The sequence below is a fragment of the Salvia miltiorrhiza genome, unplaced genomic scaffold (assembly GCF_028751815.1).
Source record: "Salvia miltiorrhiza cultivar Shanhuang (shh) unplaced genomic scaffold, IMPLAD_Smil_shh original_scaffold_183, whole genome shotgun sequence".
Taxonomy (NCBI): Eukaryota; Viridiplantae; Streptophyta; class Magnoliopsida; order Lamiales; family Lamiaceae; genus Salvia; species Salvia miltiorrhiza.
In genome coordinates this window covers 4,186-24,225 of record NW_026651495.1, presented here as the reverse complement: position 1 = coordinate 24,225, position 20,040 = coordinate 4,186, and the positions used below count along the sequence as shown (strand labels likewise).

The window sequence follows — 20,040 nt, the reverse complement described above, 5'->3', positions numbered from 1 at the left end:
CATGGAAAAGTGCAAAGCAATCTGCAACTGTTACATCCACTATGGAAGCTGAATTTGTAGCCTGCTTTGAGGCCACAGTTCATGGAAGTTGGTTGCGGAACTTTATTTCAGGACTTGGAGTAGTTGACAGTATTGCCAAGCCGCTGAAAATTTATTGTGATAATACCGCTGCTGTATTCTTCTCTAAGAACGATAGATATTCCAAAGGTGCAAAACACATGGAACTAAAGTATCTTTCTGTTAAAGAAGATGTCAAGAATAAAAAGGTGTCGATTGAACATATTAGCACTAAACTCATGATAGCAGATCCTTTGACGAAAGGATTACCTCCAACGACATTTATTGAACATGTCGAAAGGATGGGTCTATTTGAGGAGTTGTAATGTTCTTACGATAAGTTTTCGACTTTTTGAGCTTTTTATGATTTTATTCTTGACCATTATTGATATCTTGTTTGTCAGTTTAGTATACATTATGAATGATTTAAAGTAACAAGATTTTGTCTTGCAAAGAGGCACTTATGTGGACCATTAAAGATCCCTATTACGAGTCAAGTTAAATAGAAAACTAATATTGTAGTACATGGAAGGAACTACGTCAAGTGAATGAAGTAGAACCGCTATGACTCTTATTAGCATATATTTAATATTGATTTTATGAATGACCAATGAATGTATCTATGTGCACACACTATGATTTTATTTGAACCATTATGTTTATATCTGTCACTTTGGCCAAGTGGGAGAATGTAAGAATTATATGTGGCAACGTGCCATATATAAATAATGAGAATAAGATATTATATTAATATCTTAATAATAAGGTTTAAATAAATATTACTTGTTGGATAAGTTTGGTCAATTAGGGTTTCTGATAGCCACCACGTTGATAGAACGTGTATAAATATATCCACATCAGAAACTGGTCCTCTCACCACCGATAAAAAGAAAACACAGAATTATATTCTCTATCGCCTCACGTACGGTTCTGTGCTAAGGAAACGGTCAGGGGAGAGAAACCAATTTCTTCATCATCAATTGCTATGGCTTATCAAGGTTAGTATTCCTACATCATATGAATATGAAAATCATGAAGTTCTAGATCCGTGCCTAATTAAGTTTACAGACCCGGCACACGACCCGCGTGCCTGATCCTACCCAGTCCGCCTCATTAAGGGTAAAAACGTCCAAATCAATAAAAATGGTCAAAATTTGTGTTTTTTTCAATGTGTGACCATAAATTGTGTTTTATGCTTTATTTTGGCTACTTCAAAATTTTACTCATAAATTAATGTGGTTTAAGAACCTAATGTTATTAGTGTATTATATGAGAGATTATTTTTTACCAAAAAAATATTATTATACTTTTGTAGTATTGATTCTCACGTAATCCAATATTTTAAGATAAATATAAATGCTAATCAATTGAGCATTTATATTGAAAATGAGAACAAATTATAGTCGTAATTTAATAGATCAGAAATAGAACTTGCTAGTATAAATAAAAATCAGCATTAATTATGTAAATAAATGTTGAAATTAATATTGAATTGTGTAAATTAATTAATTAAGATTAAAATTAATGCTACACTTTGGGCGGGAAAATAGTATAGGCATATTGGTTCCACTTTTATATATATATATATATATATATAGATTATGAGAATCGTAGGAAAGAGATATAATGATTAAATTGAAAAAACGTGGGAGAGAGAAAAAATAGCGTTGTATTACCGTTGTACTGATCTTTTATATATTTTATATATATAGATAGGGCCTAAAATAGGCCCAAGATTTGTCCAAAAATCGGCCCACCCGTCGGCCCTTTCCACGAGTCGGTTTTCGCTCAAACCCATTTTAAAATCAAACTCGTATTGAAATAAATGTGCTCTTTGCTATTCATACTTTGAAATGAAAATATACATATATATGTATATATACACACACATTTTGATTTAAATCAAGATCACACGAAATAATAATAATAATAATAATAATAATAATCTTCTTAATAAGATCTATTTTCCGTTTTTCTGAAGAGAAAACCTAGACATCAAGTCTTATTAAGTTACCGCGAGGATAATTATTCTTATTAACTGGGAATTAGGGACCTATGACCTATCACATCCTAATAATATCAATAAGACCCATATGAATCATAGGATCGAAAATCTGGGGTATTACATTAATAATGAAAATTAGTTTATTTGTTTAGAAGATGGAACATTCTTTAAAAAAAAAAGAATAAAAGTTTGTCTTTATATGCTTTCAATCTACTTAATATTGAATTAATTGAATGGCGAACAATTATCTATTATATTAAGTGATTGTTAAAAAAATGCATGAAAATGAAGTGTACGGAATGCTCCCGCCCCCGAACCCCGTGTAAATGTTTTCAAACGTCGTAGTTCACCAAATTCAGTCCCCACAACGTTAAATTCTGAAGCTGCCCTTGAGTGGGATGGAGAAAGTAATAATAATAATAATAATAATCTCTTCGGTGAATTTGAGAAAATAAAGAATATACGTGTGTAAGTATGGCCCAATGTATTTTTCAAATAGGCCCAATCCAAATTAAAAAATACTAAGTTGTCGGTTTGGGGCCAGTTCGCTTTCCGTTCGCAATTGAGACCCGCTGTATGAGTCGTGGAGTCGGTGTTTACGTCGCGTTAATCTCGATTCTTCAAGTAAATTCCAGAAACCCCCCACAAATTCTCCCACGAAAAACTATAAATTCCTCGCTTAATTCGCTCCAACTTTTATTTCTCCAAACCTGATATTGCCGCTATAGTTTAGTATATCTTTTTTCAGACGTTAATCCATTGACTGCGAGAAAAAAAGAAGCAGAAACATGGCAAGAGAAGGCCCTAATTGGGAAGGATTGCTTAAGTGGAGTCTTTCCCACGCCGACGGTACTAACACTTCTCGCAGTTTGAGGTATTCTCATATTTCCCCAATTTCTTAATCCAATTGCTCCTTTTTTCCATTTTAGTTTGTTTCTCATTTTGTTTGAGTAAATGTCTATATGTTGAATTCGTATGCTTAGTTGGTTGATTCAAAATGTGTGCTTTAATTGGTATAATTTTGTATTTAGTGAGGAGGATAGAAGATGGTTTATGGAGGCGATGCAAGGGCAGACAATTGATGTTATTAAGCGAATGAAGGAGATAACACTTGTTATGAAGACCCCTGAGCAGGTTTTGGAGTCTCAGGGGGTGACTCCTCAAGATATTGAAGGTGTTTATTTGAGAATTTCAGCATCTAATTTATTTGTGCTACTTGATTGTATTTCTGAGGTTTTTTCCCATTCTTGTTTACTTGTAGATATGTTGGATGAGCTACAAGAACATGTGGAATCCATCGACAATGCTAATGGTTAGCTCTTAGTTATGATCTGTTTTAAGAATTTTTTTGATGCAGATTGATGTTTCGATTAATATGATTCTGTTCTTTGCTAGATCTTCACTCCATTGGTGGTCTTGCTCCTCTCCTCGACTACCTTAGAAATCCACATGCTAACATTAGGGCAAAAGCAGCCGACGTTGTTAGCACGGTCGTGCAGAACAATCCCAGGAGTCAACAGCTGGTAATGGAAGCTAATGGTATGGAGCCGCTGCTGTCCAATTTTACTTCTGATCCAGATGTTGGAGTGCGTACCAAAGCGCTCGGGGCAATCTCTTGTAAGCATCCTCTTGTTAGTGAATTGTTGTTCATTTATGGGCAATCTCTTGTAAGCATCCTCTTGTTAGTGAATTGCTGTTCATTTATGGATGAACGGTTTCTTGATATTTTATCTTGTTCATTTTCCATTTGCAGCTCTGATTAGGCATAACAAGCCTGGAATTGCTGCATTCCGGTTGGCTAACGGTTACGCCGCGCTAAGAGATGCTTTGGGCTCCGAGAGTGTGAGATTTCAAAGGTAAGTGTCTGAGAAATGAATCTTCTTTTTGAAGAGATTTATTTTCTAGCTTAGAAAAAGCTATGACATTAACCATTGAAAGATTAATGGTTTAGTCTGCAGTTGAGGCTGATTTTAGTTTTAGTATTTATTGATACAAAAATGGATGATATGCAGGAAAGCCCTGAACTTGATCCATTATCTACTTAGTGAGAATCATTCAGACATTAACGTCATATCCGAACTCGGCTTTCCTCGCATCATGATGCACCTTGCATCAAGTGAGGATTCTGATGTGCGCGAAGCTGCACTAAGGAGCCTTCTCGATCTAGCTCGGGACAGATCAGAGAAGCCCGATACTCCAAATGAAGATGATGACAAACTGAAGCAGATTCTACAAGACAGGATCAAAGGGATCAGTGAGATGTCTCTTGAAGACCTAGGAGCCGCGAAAGAGGAAATGGAGCTTGTGGACTCTCTTTGGAAAGCCTGTCACAACGAACCATCACCTCTTTTCGAGCAGGGTCTTCTATCACTCCCTGGAGAAGACGCTCCGCCTCCAGATGTAGCGAGCCAGTATTTCCAGCCGCCTCTTAGAGCTTGGGCTGCAAACAGAAATCCTGATCCAAAACCAGAGAACGAGAAGAAGGAAGCGCCGTTGTTGTTAGGCCCCGGACCCTCAGCTTGAATTAGTTTGTGCTGGACGGGTGCAGATATATCACTGCAGTGTTAGTTTTTGTCGAGATGTTCAGCGCAATTATGCACCAAAATCATATTATTTGTGGGTAAGTCCAAGATCTTGTTCTATATTTGTACTTTCCATATATTCCAAAAGTACAAAACTTTTTATCTTTATGTGCAACTGTTCATTGTTTGCATCAATGTGTTTCTAATTTAGTTAATATTGAATGTTGTCGTTCTGATGGTTTGATCGGTTAGATGAGTATGTGCCATTAGATAGTTTGATGAGTTAAGTTGATAGGATAGCTGAGTATGTGTCATTAGATATGAGTTTAGTCTGAAACCGCATATAAATACCGTCTAACCAGACGTACCTTGACATGCTAGAATTGTTTACAAAGATATATAGTGTGAAGGCTAAAAAATACTTAACCATCTACCTTACCCCCTGCCTAATGCATAGTTGCTACTTAGACAGGCTTTAGTAACAAAACGATGTCGTTTAGGACCCACTCTCATTAAAAACGTCCAAATCAATAAAAATGGTCAAAATTTGTGTTTTTTTCAATGTGTGGCCATAAATTGTGTTTTATGCTTTATTTTGGCTACTTCAAAATTTTACTCATAAATTAATGTGGTTTAAGAACCTAATGTTTTTAGTGTATTATATGAGAGATTATTTTTTACCAAAAAAATATTATTATACTTTTGTAGTATTGATTCTCACGTAATCCAATATTTTAAGATAAATATAAATGCTAATCAATTGAGCATTTATATTGAAAATGAGAACAAATTATAGTCGTAATTTAATAGATCAGAAATAGAACTTGCTAGTATAAATAAAAATCAGCATTAATTATGTAAATAAATGTTGAAATTAATATTGAATTGTGTAAATTAATTAATTAAGATTAAAATTAATGCTACACTTTGGGCGGGAAAATAGTATAGGCATATTGGTTCCACATTTATATATATATAGATTTATATTGAAAATGAGAACAAATTATAGTCGTAATTTAATAGATCAGAAATAGAACTTGCTAGTATAAATAAAAATCAGCATTAATTATGTAAATAAATGTTGAAATTAATATTGAATTGTGTAAATTAATTAATTAAGATTAAAATTAATGCTACACGTTGGATGAGAAAATAGTATAGGCATATTGGTTCCACTTTTATATATATATAGATCTATCTGTAACGAAAATGGCATCCGGATGCAGCAGAATTTTCCAGCGATCTTCTGTTTCTGCCCTAAAATCGGCCATTTCGAAGCCAGCTTCTTCTTCTTCTTCTCTTAACAGATCAGCCACCACTCCGTCCAATAGGCCCTCTCTATTTTCAAGTCCAGTCGCCTCTCCCCTCCGCCGCTTCTCTCTCTCTAGGTAAACCCTAGATTCTCATACTGTTTTACTTCTTTTTTGTTTAGTTTTACTTTGCAATAATGTTGAAATGATTGCGTGGGTGATAGGGCACCGGCGGAGTTGGGAGGTGTGGCGTCGTTGCTGCCACTGCACAGTGCGGTGGCTACGGCGAGGATGACGTCGTGCCTGAGCTCATCGTAGGAGTTCTCGGGCTCTTTCTCAGGGTACACTCTGCTGCACTTCTCCAGATCTCTAGTATGTTTCTGTTTCTGTTTTTGTTACTGTTTTGTTTTTTGCTTTCTTATTATGAACATTTTTTCTAGTCAGTTAAATTTTTGAATGCTCATGCTGTTTTGGGTGGTCTAGTCATAATTTTTGGGTTAATTGCGTTTCTTTTCTATTTGATTGAGCTTGTGGTAGGATCTTAGTCCAGAAGAGTTTATTGAAATCAACATCTTATTTCTGGAAAAGAATGACTCAAGTAACTAAAAGTTGGAGGAGCTACATCCATGTATTTGATGTCCTGTTATCGCTGACCAAAGGGAATGTGATGCTCAATGATTATGTGCATTACTATTACAAATTTCCCTAGCCTAATCGTTACTTTAATCGTTGAGGTGGTTGGGTGACTTGGGTGGAAGTAGAGGTTTCAATGTCTCATTACTTTAATCGTTAAACATTTTGCAATGTAGCCAATAATGTATTGATTTTATCATTATGTGGTGCAGTCTATGCAATGTCATCCTTGTTGAATAGGTTCTTCCTTTGTTTTAATTTTATGTCATGAGCTAGATGTAGGTGAGTTTTGTGAATTACTCCGTGTCTTTTGTATTAGCTTAGAGTTTGTTCTAGAGATATAGTATTAGTTTGCCATCTAATGGGACTCACTAGCTGACATCTCAGCTAGATATTGCTAAAAACCTCATTATAAATATACATAGATGCTGTTACACAGCTTTGCGGCACTGACATACCCTTGTTGAAGTAGACAAGTAGTGTCTGTTTATGCTCATTTGACATTTCCGCACCTTGAATATTTACTTGTGCTCAGATTTTTTGCAGTTAACTATGTGCATTTAAGTAACATGAAGTGGCATTGGCATTGTTCTTGATCATCTTGATTGTTTTGCATCTTTTCTGCTAGTGCCTCATCTATGCATATGCTTGATGACTGTTTTAAGTTCTTTAGAGAACTGCATGTGAGCCATGGCACATCTTCAACTTGGGTTAAAGTCTGAGTGCGGGTGTAACCCGATTCTACAGTGCACCCAATAGCACCTAAGTTTTTGTGTTCTGTTTAATTGTTTACTTATTTTTATAAACGAAAAATTAGTGTTGCTGATTATTTTGTTTCAAAATCTAAACAATTTAACAATTATCATCTAATTTCATGAAGAAAATGCATACTACCTAAAAAAAATACTCTATCTTAACTATTTTTTTTCATGTCATCGTTTTCAATTTTAGGGTGAAATTGATTTTTTATTTTTTTTAATCTTTTAACCTATATAAATAATTAAATATTTTTTAATTTTATTTATGTCTCAGTGAACATATTTTCAACTAACTTCCTATCCATATAATCATTTTACACAAAAACAATTTTTTATATATTTTGACGATAATTATTAAGTTTAGAATAAATTAAGAAACAATAGGGCCGAATGGCCCTATTCAACATACAACATCAAATTTTGTCCACCATTTGAAAAAACATAAATTTTGGCCATTTTTTGTATGTCATGACTATTCTACCATTCTCTATCTTTCCTCTCTCTTTCTCATCTCCCTCTCTCTCTCTCCAGCCGGCTCCTCTCGCTCTCTCATCTCTCTCCAGCAGCTGCGCGGCAGCGGCGCCGAGCTTGGAGAATTCGTCGGAGCTCTCGCGGCGGTGGTGGAGGAGATCCTCCTTCTCTCTCTCTCTCCAGCGGCTGCTGCTCTCTCCTCTCTCTTTCTCATCTCCCTCTCTCTCTCTCCAGCGCGCCGCCTGGGCAGAATTCGTAGGAGGATGAGGCGGCGGCGGCAGATCTGGTCTGATGAGGCGGCGGCGGTGGATCTGATCTGATCGTTGCGCCGCCTTCTCCATCGGCAGATCTGATATCCGCCTCATTCGATTTCAGCCATGGCAGATCTGATCTGATCTATGTGCTGCACGTATGGCACTTATGGCACTATTAGTGCCATAAGTGCACACTTCCCCCTAGGGTTTAGATATTCCATTTAGGGTTTAGATTATCTATTTGGGGTTTAGATGTTTCATTTAGGGTTTAGATTATCCATTTAGGGTTTAGATGTTCTATTTAGGGTTTAAATGATGTTATTGTTGTTGTTTATGTATTTGTGCTGCACGTATGACACTTATGACACTATTAGTGCCATAAGTGCCCAAATGACCATTTTACGTAGTTTTATTTTGAATTTCCGTTGGCACTTATGGCACTATTAGTGCCATAAGTGCCAAAATGACTATTTTACTTGGTTTTATTTTGAATTTCCGTTGGCACTTATGGCACTAAGTGCCAACTGAAATCCAAAACAAAATCTAAGTAAAATCTTGGCACTTATGGCACTAATAGTGCCATAAGTGCCTAACCCGACCCGGCACACGACCCGCGTGCCTGATCCTACCCAGTCCGCCTCATTAAGGGTAAAAACGTCCAAATCAATAAAAATGGTCAAAATTTGTGTTTTTTTTCAATGTGTGGCCATAAATTGTGTTTTATGCTTTATTTTGGCTACTTCAAAATTTTACTCATAAATTAATGTGGTTTAAGAACCTAATGTTATTAGTGTATTATATGAGAGATTATTTTTTACCAAAAAAATATTATTATACTTTTGTAGTATTGATTCTCACGTAATCCAATATTTTAAGATAAATATAAATGCTAATCAATTGAGCATTTATATTGAAAATGAGAACAAATTATAGTCGTAATTTAATAGATCAGAAATAGAATTTGCTAGTATAAATAAAAATCAGCATTAATTATGTAAATAAATGTTGAAATTAATATTGAATTGTGTAAATTAATTAATTAAGATTAAAATTAATGCTACACTTTGGGCGGGAAAATAGTATAGGCATATTGGTTCCACTTTTATATATATATATATAGATTATGAGAATCGTAGGAAAGAGATATAATGATTAAATTGAAAAAACGTGGGAGAGAGAAAAAATAGCGTTGTATTACCGATAGGGCCTAAAATAGGCCCAAGATTTGTCCAAAAATCGGCCCACCCGTCGGCCCTTTCCACGAGTCGGTTTTCGCTCAAACCCATTTTAAAATCAAACTCGTATTGAAATAAATGTGCTCTTTGCTATTCATACTTTGAAATGAAAATATACATATATATATATATATATATATATACACACATTTTGATTTAAATCAAGATCACACGAAATAATAATAATAATAATAATAATCTTCTTAATAAGATCTATTTTCCGTTTTTCTGAAGAGAAAACCTAGACATCAAGTCTTATTAAGTTACCGCGAGGATAATTATTCTTATTAACTGGGAATTAGGGACCTATGACCTATCACATCCTAATAATATCAATAAGACCCATATGAATCATAGGATCGAAAATCTGGGGTATTACATTAATAATGAAAATTAGTTTATTTGTTTAGAAGATGGAACATTCTTTAAAAAAAAAAGAATAAAAGTATGTCTTTATATGCTTTCAATCTACTTAATATTGAATTAATTGAATGGCGAACAATTATCTATTATATTAAGTGATTGTTAAAAAAATGCATGAAAATGAAGTGTACGGAATGCTCCCGCCCCCGAACCCCGTGTAAATGTTTTCAAACGTCGTAGTTCACCAAATTCAGTCCCCACAACGTTAAATTCTGAAGCTGCCCTTGAGTGGGATGGAGAAAGTAATAATAATAATAATAATAATCTCTTCGGTGAATTTGAGAAAATAAAGAATATACGTGTGTAAGTATGGCCCAATGTATTTTTCAAATAGGCCCAATCCAAATTAAAAAATACTAAGTTGTCGGTTTGGGGCCAGTTCGCTTTCCGTTCGCAATTGAGACCCGCTGTATGAGTCGTGGAGTCGGTGTTTACGTCGCGTTAATCTCGATTCTTCAAGTAAATTCCAGAAACCCCCCACAAATTCTCCCACGAAAAACTATAAATTCCTCGCTTAATTCGCTCCAACTTTTATTTCTCCAAACCTGATATTGCCGCTATAGTTTAGTATATCTTTTTTCAGACGTTAATCCATTGACTGCGAGAAAAAAAGAAGCAGAAACATGGCAAGAGAAGGCCCTAATTGGGAAGGATTGCTTAAGTGGAGTCTTTCCCACGCCGACGGTACTAACACTTCTCGCAGTTTGAGGTATTCTCATATTTCCCCAATTTCTTAATCCAATTGCTCCTTTTTTCCATTTTAGTTTGTTTCTCATTTTGTTTGAGTAAATGTCTATATGTTGAATTCGTATGCTTAGTTGGTTGATTCAAAATGTGTGCTTTAATTGGTATAATTTTGTATTTAGTGAGGAGGATAGAAGATGGTTTATGGAGGCGATGCAAGGGCAGACAATTGATGTTATTAAGCGAATGAAGGAGATAACACTTGTTATGAAGACCCCTGAGCAGGTTTTGGAGTCTCAGGGGGTGACTCCTCAAGATATTGAAGGTGTTTATTTGAGAATTTCAGCATCTAATTTATTTGTGCTACTTGATTGTATTTCTGAGGTTTTTTCCCATTCTTGTTTACTTGTAGATATGTTGGATGAGCTACAAGAACATGTGGAATCCATCGACAATGCTAATGGTTAGCTCTTAGTTATGATCTGTTTTAAGAATTTTTTTGATGCAGATTGATGTTTCGATTAATATGATTCTGTTCTTTGCTAGATCTTCACTCCATTGGTGGTCTTGCTCCTCTCCTCGACTACCTTAGAAATCCACATGCTAACATTAGGGCAAAAGCAGCCGACGTTGTTAGCACGGTCGTGCAGAACAATCCCAGGAGTCAACAGCTGGTAATGGAAGCTAATGGTATGGAGCCGCTGCTGTCCAATTTTACTTCTGATCCAGATGTTGGAGTGCGTACCAAAGCGCTCGGGGCAATCTCTTGTAAGCATCCTCTTGTTAGTGAATTGTTGTTCATTTATGGGCAATCTCTTGTAAGCATCCTCTTGTTAGTGAATTGCTGTTCATTTATGGATGAACGGTTTCTTGATATTTTATCTTGTTCATTTTCCATTTGCAGCTCTGATTAGGCATAACAAGCCTGGAATTGCTGCATTCCGGTTGGCTAACGGTTACGCCGCGCTAAGAGATGCTTTGGGCTCCGAGAGTGTGAGATTTCAAAGGTAAGTGTCTGAGAAATGAATCTTCTTTTTGAAGAGATTTATTTTCTAGCTTAGAAAAAGCTATGACATTAACCATTGAAAGATTAATGGTTTAGTCTGCAGTTGAGGCTGATTTTAGTTTTAGTATTTATTGATACAAAAATGGATGATATGCAGGAAAGCCCTGAACTTGATCCATTATCTACTTAGTGAGAATCATTCAGACATTAACGTCATATCCGAACTCGGCTTTCCTCGCATCATGATGCACCTTGCATCAAGTGAGGATTCTGATGTGCGCGAAGCTGCACTAAGGAGCCTTCTCGATCTAGCTCGGGACAGATCAGAGAAGCCCGATACTCCAAATGAAGATGATGACAAACTGAAGCAGATTCTACAAGACAGGATCAAAGGGATCAGTGAGATGTCTCTTGAAGACCTAGGAGCCGCGAAAGAGGAAATGGAGCTTGTGGACTCTCTTTGGAAAGCCTGTCACAACGAACCATCACCTCTTTTCGAGCAGGGTCTTCTATCACTCCCTGGAGAAGACGCTCCGCCTCCAGATGTAGCGAGCCAGTATTTCCAGCCGCCTCTTAGAGCTTGGGCTGCAAACAGAAATCCTGATCCAAAACCAGAGAACGAGAAGAAGGAAGCGCCGTTGTTGTTAGGCCCCGGACCCTCAGCTTGAATTAGTTTGTGCTGGACGGGTGCAGATATATCACTGCAGTGTTAGTTTTTGTCGAGATGTTCAGCGCAATTATGCACCAAAATCATATTATTTGTGGGTAAGTCCAAGATCTTGTTCTATATTTGTACTTTCCATATATTCCAAAAGTACAAAACTTTTTATCTTTATGTGCAACTGTTCATTGTTTGCATCAATGTGTTTGTAATTTAGTTTATATTGAATGTTGTCGTTCTGATGGTTTGATCGGTTAGATGAGTATGTGCCATTAGATAGTTTGATGAGTTAAGTTGATAGGATAGCTGAGTATGTGTCATTAGATATGAGTTTAGTCTGAAACCGCATATAAATACCGTCTAACCAGACGTACCTTGACATGCTAGAATTGTTTACAAAGATATATAGTGTGAAGGCTAAAAAATACTTAACCATCTACCTTACCCCCTGCCTAATGCATAGTTGCTACTTAGACAGGCTTTAGTAACAAAACGATGTCGTTTAGGACCCACTCTCATTAAAAACGTCCAAATCAATAAAAATGGTCAAAATTTGTGTTTTTTTCAATGTGTGGCCATAAATTGTGTTTTATGCTTTATTTTGGCTACTTCAAAATTTTACTCATAAATTAATGTGGTTTAAGAACCTAATGTTATTAGTGTATTATATGAGAGATTATTTTTTACCAAAAAAATATTATTATACTTTTGTAGTATTGATTCTCACGTAATCCAATATTTTAAGATAAATATAAATGCTAATCAATTGAGCATTTATATTGAAAATGAGAACAAATTATAGTCGTAATTTAATAGATCAGAAATAGAACTTGCTAGTATAAATAAAAATCAGCATTAATTATGTAAATAAATGTTGAAATTAATATTGAATTGTGTAAATTAATTAATTAAGATTAAAATTAATGCTACACTTTGGGCGGGAAAATAGTATAGGCATATTGGTTCCACTTTTATATATATATATAGATTATGAGAATCGTAGGAAAGAGATATAATGATTAAATTGAAAAAACGTGGGAGAGAGAAAAAATAGCGTTGTATTACCGTTGTACTGATCTTTTATATATTTTATATATATAGATAGGGCCTAAAATAGGCCCAAGATTTGTCCAAAAATCGGCCCACCCGTCGGCCCTTTCCACGAGTCGGTTTTCGCTCAAACCCATTTTAAAATCAAACTCGTATTGAAATAAATGTGCTCTTTGCTATTCATACTTTGAAATGAAAATATACATATATATATATATATATACACACACATTTTGATTTAAATCAAGTTCACACGAAATAATAATAATAATAATAATAATAATAATAATAATAATAATAATAATAATAATAATAATAATAATCTTCTTAATAAGATCTATTTTCCGTTTTTCTGAAGAGAAAACCTAGACATCAAGTCTTATTAAGTTACCGCGAGGATAATTATTCTTATTAACTGGGAATTAGGGACCTATGACCTATCACATCCTAATAATATCAATAAGACCCATATGAATCATAGGATCGAAAATCTGGGGTATTACATTAATAATGAAAATTAGTTTATTTGTTTAGAAGATGGAACATTCTTTAAAAAAAAAAGAATAAAAGTATGTCTTTATATGCTTTCAATCTACTTAATATTGAATTAATTGAATGGCGAACAATTATCTATTATATTAAGTGATTGTTAAAAAAATGCATGAAAATGAAGTGTACGGAATGCTCCCGCCCCCGAACCCCGTGTAAATGTTTTCAAACGTCGTAGTTCACCAAATTCAGTCCCCACAACGTTAAATTCTGAAGCTGCCCTTGAGTGGGATGGAGAAAGTAATAATAATAATAATAATAATCTCTTCGGTGAATTTGAGAAAATAAAGAATATACATGTGTAAGTATGGCCCAATGTATTTTTCAAATAGGCCCAATCCAAATTAAAAAATACTAAGTTGTCGGTTTGGGGCCAGTTCGCTTTCCGTTCGCAATTGAGACCCGCTGTATGAGTCGTGGAGTCGGTGTTTACGTCGCGTTAATCTCGATTCTTCAAGTAAATTCCAGAAACCCCCCACAAATTCTCCCACGAAAAACTATAAATTCCTCGCTTAATTCGCTCCAACTTTTATTTCTCCAAACCTGATATTGCCGCTATAGTTTAGTATATCTTTTTTCAGACGTTAATCCATTGACTGCGAGAAAAAAAGAAGCAGAAACATGGCAAGAGAAGGCCCTAATTGGGAAGGATTGCTTAAGTGGAGTCTTTCCCACGCCGACGGTACTAACACTTCTCGCAGTTTGAGGTATTCTCATATTTCCCCAATTTCTTAATCCAATTGCTCCTTTTTTCCATTTTAGTTTGTTTCTCATTTTGTTTGAGTAAATGTCTATATGTTGAATTCGTATGCTTAGTTGGTTGATTCAAAATGTGTGCTTTAATTGGTATAATTTTGTATTTAGTGAGGAGGATAGAAGATGGTTTATGGAGGCGATGCAAGGGCAGACAATTGATGTTATTAAGCGAATGAAGGAGATAACACTTGTTATGAAGACCCCTGAGCAGGTTTTGGAGTCTCAGGGGGTGACTCCTCAAGATATTGAAGGTGTTTATTTGAGAATTTCAGCATCTAATTTATTTGTGCTACTTGATTGTATTTCTGAGGTTTTTTCCCATTCTTGTTTACTTGTAGATATGTTGGATGAGCTACAAGAACAAGTGGAATCCATCGACAATGCTAATGGTTAGCTCTTAGTTATGATCTGTTTTAAGAATTTTTTTGATGCAGATTGATGTTTCGATTAATATGATTCTGTTCTTTGCTAGATCTTCACTCCATTGGTGGTCTTGCTCCTCTCCTCGACTACCTTAGAAATCCACATGCTAACATTAGGGCAAAAGCAGCCGACGTTGTTAGCACGGTCGTGCAGAACAATCCCAGGAGTCAACAGCTGGTAATGGAAGCTAATGGTATGGAGCCGCTGCTGTCCAATTTTACTTCTGATCCAGATGTTGGAGTGCGTACCAAAGCGCTCGGGGCAATCTCTTGTAAGCATCCTCTTGTTAGTGAATTGTTGTTCATTTATGGGCAATCTCTTGTAAGCATCCTCTTGTTAGTGAATTGCTGTTCATTTATGGATGAACGGTTTCTTGATATTTTATCTTGTTCATTTTCCATTTGCAGCTCTGATTAGGCATAACAAGCCTGGAATTGCTGCATTCCGGTTGGCTAACGGTTACGCCGCGCTAAGAGATGCTTTGGGCTCCGAGAGTGTGAGATTTCAAAGGTAAGTGTCTGAGAAATGAATCTTCTTTTTGAAGAGATTTATTTTCTAGCTTAGAAAAAGCTATGACATTAACCATTGAAAGATTAATGGTTTAGTCTGCAGTTGAGGCTGATTTTAGTTTTAGTATTTATTGATACAAAAATGGATGATATGCAGGAAAGCCCTGAACTTGATCCATTATCTACTTAGTGAGAATCATTCAGACATTAACGTCATATCCGAACTCGGCTTTCCTCGCATCATGATGCACCTTGCATCAAGTGAGGATTCTGATGTGCGCGAAGCTGCACTAAGGAGCCTTCTCGATCTAGCTCGGGACAGATCAGAGAAGCCCGATACTCCAAATGAAGATGATGACAAACTGAAGCAGATTCTACAAGACAGGATCAAAGGGATCAGTGAGATGTCTCTTGAAGACCTAGGAGCCGCGAAAGAGGAAAGGGAGCTTGTGGACTCTCTTTGGAAAGCCTGTCACAACGAACCATCACCTCTTTTCGAGCAGGGTCTTCTATCACTCCCTGGAGAAGACGCTCCGCCTCCAGATGTAGCGAGCCAGTATTTCCAGCCGCCTCTTAGAGCTTGGGCTGCAAACAGAAATCCTGATCCAAAACCAGAGAACGAGAAGAAGGAAGCGCCGTTGTTGTTAGGCCCCGGACCCTCAGCTTGAATTAGTTTGTGCTGGACGGGTGCAGATATATCACTGCAGTGTTAGTTTTTGTCGAGATGTTCAGCGCAATTATGCACCAAAATCATATTATTTGTGGGTAAGTCCAAGATCTTGTTCTATATTTGTACTTTCCATATATTCCAAAAGTACAAAACTTTTTATCTTTATGTGCAACTGTTCATTGTTTGCATCAATGTGTTTCTAAGTTAGTTAATATTGAATGTTGTCGTTCTGATGGTTTGATCGGTTAGATGAGTATGTGCCATTAGATAGTTTGATGAGTTAAGTTGATAGGATAGCTGAGTATGTGTCATTAGATATGAGTTTAGTCTGAAACCGCATATAAATACCGTCTAACCTGTCACACCCCAATTCTTGAATGAATAAATATAATGGAGGTGCAACTAATTCATAGAAATAAACAAGGAACAACCTTGTAAAAACCCGAAATAGGATAGAAAGTCGGGCTATGCCCCTTTGGATCACAAGTTTTGTTTCATGCTCCTGACAACCGACATTCATTGGCATAAATTTAGTAGTGAAAAGTCTAAGCTCGGTCAAATATATTATTTGAAATTTAACATGAAGATCTTAAGTTGGGAAAACAAAAAGACTGATATGAGTAATTGCTACAGCGGAAGTCTAACATAGGAATTTATCGCTAGCCTCAGCTCCGTCCCGTCAGCACCGGCCAGCCAACCTGAAAACATTTGAAAGTATTTTTGGGCTAAGTACTAATGTACTTAGTGGGCATGCATTTTCTGAAACATCTCATATTTTAATAAAGACAGTTTATCCAATTATACCTGACATAACTTAGAAGGTTTTAAAATGAAAGAAGTACTTCTAAGCATGTTAAAACATTTTCTTTCATTTGTGCGCACATGTCACACTCCCTTTCTGTTACTCGCTGTGATCCCGGACCTTTTAGCCACCGACGGATCTCTGTCTCCTGCTTACTTGAACTGAGGGCGTAACCCAGACAAGTTTACTTTGACCTCGGGACGCTACCCAGGCAGGCCTGATATTTCTCATGCTCCGGAACACATCCAGCCGAGCACCCTTATAACGCCTCTGGTTAGAGCCCGATGGAGATCAACCCACCGAGTCAACTAACAAGTGTACACAATCCTCAAACAACGTATTAGGTCATAAGAGAACCTCAATTGATTAACTGCGCGAGCCTTAAACAGAGCAGAGTGCACATAAACATTTTATTGGATAAACAGTTTTCATAACATTAAATAAATAATTTGCATTTCATTGAAATATTTAGAGCTTAATAACTCAATCATACTTTGTACATTTGGAAAGTAAGCCCACCTGGTTAGGCAAAGCCTGAAGATCATAATCACATATAAATCTGTCTTGGGAAAGCAGCGCTAATCCCCCTGGTCACGAAGCCTACAAGAAATTCTATTCTTAATAGGTCTCGTGAAGCTAATCTTACGTCATGGTGTAGTGTTTAATATTCTATGATTCACTTAGCCGGGTTTTCAAAATTTAATAAATAAATAATTGAAAACATTTCTCTTGAGTTAAGAACACCAACAATATTCTTACTCAACTTTCTTTTGAAAATTGGATTTAATGAAAACCAATTTAAATCATGAGTACTTTTATTTGCAAAAATACATATGCAAATGCATGTCATGCTTAGCATATAATAAGTAATCACTTAAAATATGCACATAATAATAATATGATATTATTATGAAAATTCTCCTTTAAATAAATTAATCAAACTAATAATAGTTCAATTAATTAAAAAATAAGAAAGCCCAATTTAATTAATTGAAGGCAATCCAAAGTCTTTAAAAATAATTAATCAAACTAATTAATAGTCTAATTAAATAAAATAGGGAAGTCATTTAAATAGATGAAATAGAGCTCATGCTTAAATAAATAATAGCCCATATAAATTTAAAAGATGAGGCCCAACTCAATAAAATAGGAATGACCCAGACTGAATAAAATAAATCGGGCCCAGCTAAATAAAATTAAAAATCGGCCCAAGCTTTTAAAAATCGCAGCCCAAATCTATTTAAAAATTGGAGCCCATCACTCATAAAAAAAATCGGCCCAAATACTCGGCCCAATACTCAATTAAAATCGGCCCAATTCAAGCCCAATTCGAAAATTCAAACCCATCCCCAAAGCCCAACCCTCACCCTAGCCCAACACCTAGCCTTCATCCCCCCCATCAGCCGCAACACACGCACAAACACTCACTTTTCATTCACTCATCCCCCCCTGCTCGTCTCCCTCTCTCTCTCAGATTCACGCCCCCCCTCGGTCTCCCCCTGCCGCCGCCAAGCCGCGGCCGCGCCCCCTTCTCCGGCGACAATAGCTGCCGGCAATCTCCCATCTCCCTCTGATCTCTCTCTCTTCGGCTGGTAACAGCCGTCCACCGTGGAGCTCGCCGGAGGAGCAGCGCCGACAAGCCGCTGCCACCAGCTCCCTTGAATCCCCCTTGGCGACGACGAGCGCCGCCGCCTCCCTCGGTCTCTCTCTCGGCGACAGCAGCAGCCGGAGCCACCGTCGCCGACCCTTGACTCTCCTCTCCCTCAACTCGTCTCTCTCTCTCGGCCCTCAACACACGACACTCACCGGACACGACACCAGCCGTACCGCCGCCTCACACACAGACGCACGCACCCAGCGTCGCCAGCAGCCCCGCTCAGCCTTCTCTCCCTCTTCTCTCTCAACTGACGGCACAAGGCGCAGCAGGCGCAACCGCCGCGGAGCGCCACCGCCTCCGGCGTCCTCGCAGCAGATCCGCCGCCTCCCTCGGGTTTCTCTCTCTCGGCTCACTAGACTGCCCGACCCGACGCCTCACTTCTCTCTGCCATCACCACCGGACCGACTCCCCACTCAGATGCCCCAAAACACTCAGGCTAGACAAGCAAAATCAAAACTCAAGACTCCATCTTTCTTCTCTCTTATTCCAGTAGGTTTTTATACTCATTCAATCTCTTGTAAAAAAATAGTTATACTCAAAATATGCGTATGTACATATATAAATTCTGAGTGATTTCATATAAGCATAATCGATATGTATACCTATGTAGATGAAAAGGTTTGTGTATTGCTTATCATGAATTTGAAGTCTGAAAATGTTTGTGGTACTGCAATTAAAGTGTTCTAAGTATGAGCAAGTGTAAATGAACGGAGGAAATTCATAGATGAAACCTTTGATTTGTGTTACTGAAATTGAAAGGTGTAGTTGCTGGATTTGCTACTAGTACCCCTCTGATCGAAGTAATGGAAGAGAGCTGCCATATTGGTTTCTCAATACTTGTGGGATGAATAATGGAAAGAAATGAGGGAATACAAAGCTCAAAACTTACCTCTGCACTGGATTTCTTTGGGTTTAATATAATTGAGATATGGCAGACAGAGAGGAGTGGACGAATGTATTGTTGTGTAGGAGTAGGTGTAGTGGGTAGTGGGTGTAGTGGGAGGAAAGGTGGAGGATGGAAAAAAATAAAATAATAAAAAAAATCTTCCGGGTTGTATTATGAAAACTGTAACAACCGCTCAGTATTCGCTAAATAAATATCTCGTGAAAAATACTTGAATGCTAATTTAAATAAATATGCAATGCATATAAATTTAATAACTAAATTTACAAATATATTTTTGTAAATCATCTTTGCTGGAATTAAAATAAATTCATTTTCTCAATCCGGCGTGAATCATCTTAAATCTAAGTTTAAAATAAATTCTAAACTTAATATAAATGGGCGGGGTGTTACATCCCTCCCTCCTAAAAAAAAATTTCGTCCCCGAAATTGCATATCTGGTATTCTAGCTTGTGATACTAGTCTTTCATTTCATTAATCTCTTTTGTGGCCTTTTCCATCCTGTGATGGTTCCACTTCATGATGAGAACAAAATTATTGTCTCATAAAACTTGAACCTTGCGATCAAGTATCTGGACTGATTTTTTTTTCATAACTTAAGTCCTGACTAGGACTACTTTATATGGCTTAATCAAATGCTTTGGATTAAACACATACTTTCTTAACTGAGAGACATGAAACACATTGTATATGTCTCCAATACTGGGCGGCAATGCCAACCTATAGGCTACAGGGCCTATCTTATCTAGGATCTCAAAAGG

At 36.8% G+C, this 20,040-nt stretch overlaps 3 protein-coding genes, 1 long non-coding RNA gene and 1 pseudogene across 9 annotated transcripts; 4 read left to right on the top strand and 1 right to left on the bottom strand.

Moving 5' to 3' along the window:
* The first annotated feature begins 1,180 nt into the window (after positions 1-1,180).
* LOC131003262 (hsp70 nucleotide exchange factor FES1-like) lies at positions 1,181-4,752 on the top strand. Its single transcript, XM_057929762.1, has 6 exons — positions 1,181-2,936; positions 3,094-3,236; positions 3,324-3,374; positions 3,458-3,679; positions 3,816-3,918; positions 4,075-4,752. Exons 1-6 carry the CDS (start codon positions 2,851-2,853, stop codon positions 4,583-4,585), a joined length of 1,116 nt encoding a protein of 371 aa, XP_057785745.1. The 5' UTR covers positions 1,181-2,850; the 3' UTR covers positions 4,586-4,752.
* Positions 4,753-5,761: 1,009 nt separating this feature from the next.
* LOC131003276 (protein NONRESPONDING TO OXYLIPINS 2, mitochondrial-like) lies at positions 5,762-6,207 on the top strand (annotated as a pseudogene).
* Positions 6,059-12,133, top strand: LOC131003260 (hsp70 nucleotide exchange factor FES1-like). 6 transcript variants are annotated; one of them, XM_057929759.1, is made up of 7 exons: positions 6,059-6,175; positions 10,192-10,317; positions 10,475-10,617; positions 10,705-10,755; positions 10,839-11,060; positions 11,197-11,299; positions 11,456-12,133. In XM_057929759.1, the coding sequence occupies exons 2-7, from the start codon at positions 10,232-10,234 to the stop codon at positions 11,964-11,966; spliced, it is 1,116 nt and encodes a 371-aa protein (XP_057785742.1). In that variant the 5' UTR covers positions 6,059-6,175; positions 10,192-10,231; the 3' UTR covers positions 11,967-12,133. The 6 variants fall into 6 exon arrangements, with proteins under 6 accessions (XP_057785742.1, XP_057785741.1, XP_057785738.1 ...); XM_057929758.1 differs by having other exon boundaries at positions 10,177-10,317; XM_057929755.1 differs by having other exon boundaries at positions 10,172-10,317.
* A 350-nt stretch (positions 12,134-12,483) lies between these two features.
* LOC131003261 (hsp70 nucleotide exchange factor FES1-like) lies at positions 12,484-16,081 on the top strand. The gene is made up of 6 exons (XM_057929761.1): positions 12,484-14,265; positions 14,423-14,565; positions 14,653-14,703; positions 14,787-15,008; positions 15,145-15,247; positions 15,404-16,081. Exons 1-6 carry the CDS (start codon positions 14,180-14,182, stop codon positions 15,912-15,914), a joined length of 1,116 nt encoding a protein of 371 aa, XP_057785744.1. The 5' UTR covers positions 12,484-14,179; the 3' UTR covers positions 15,915-16,081.
* Positions 16,082-16,312: 231 nt separating this feature from the next.
* Positions 16,313-19,302, bottom strand: LOC131003273 (uncharacterized). The gene is made up of 3 exons (XR_009094593.1): positions 19,107-19,302; positions 17,238-17,318; positions 16,313-16,614 (listed from the first exon to the last, which is right to left on the bottom strand). It is a non-coding gene; the product is annotated as an uncharacterized LOC131003273 (long non-coding RNA).
* Positions 19,303-20,040: the final 738 nt, after the last annotated feature.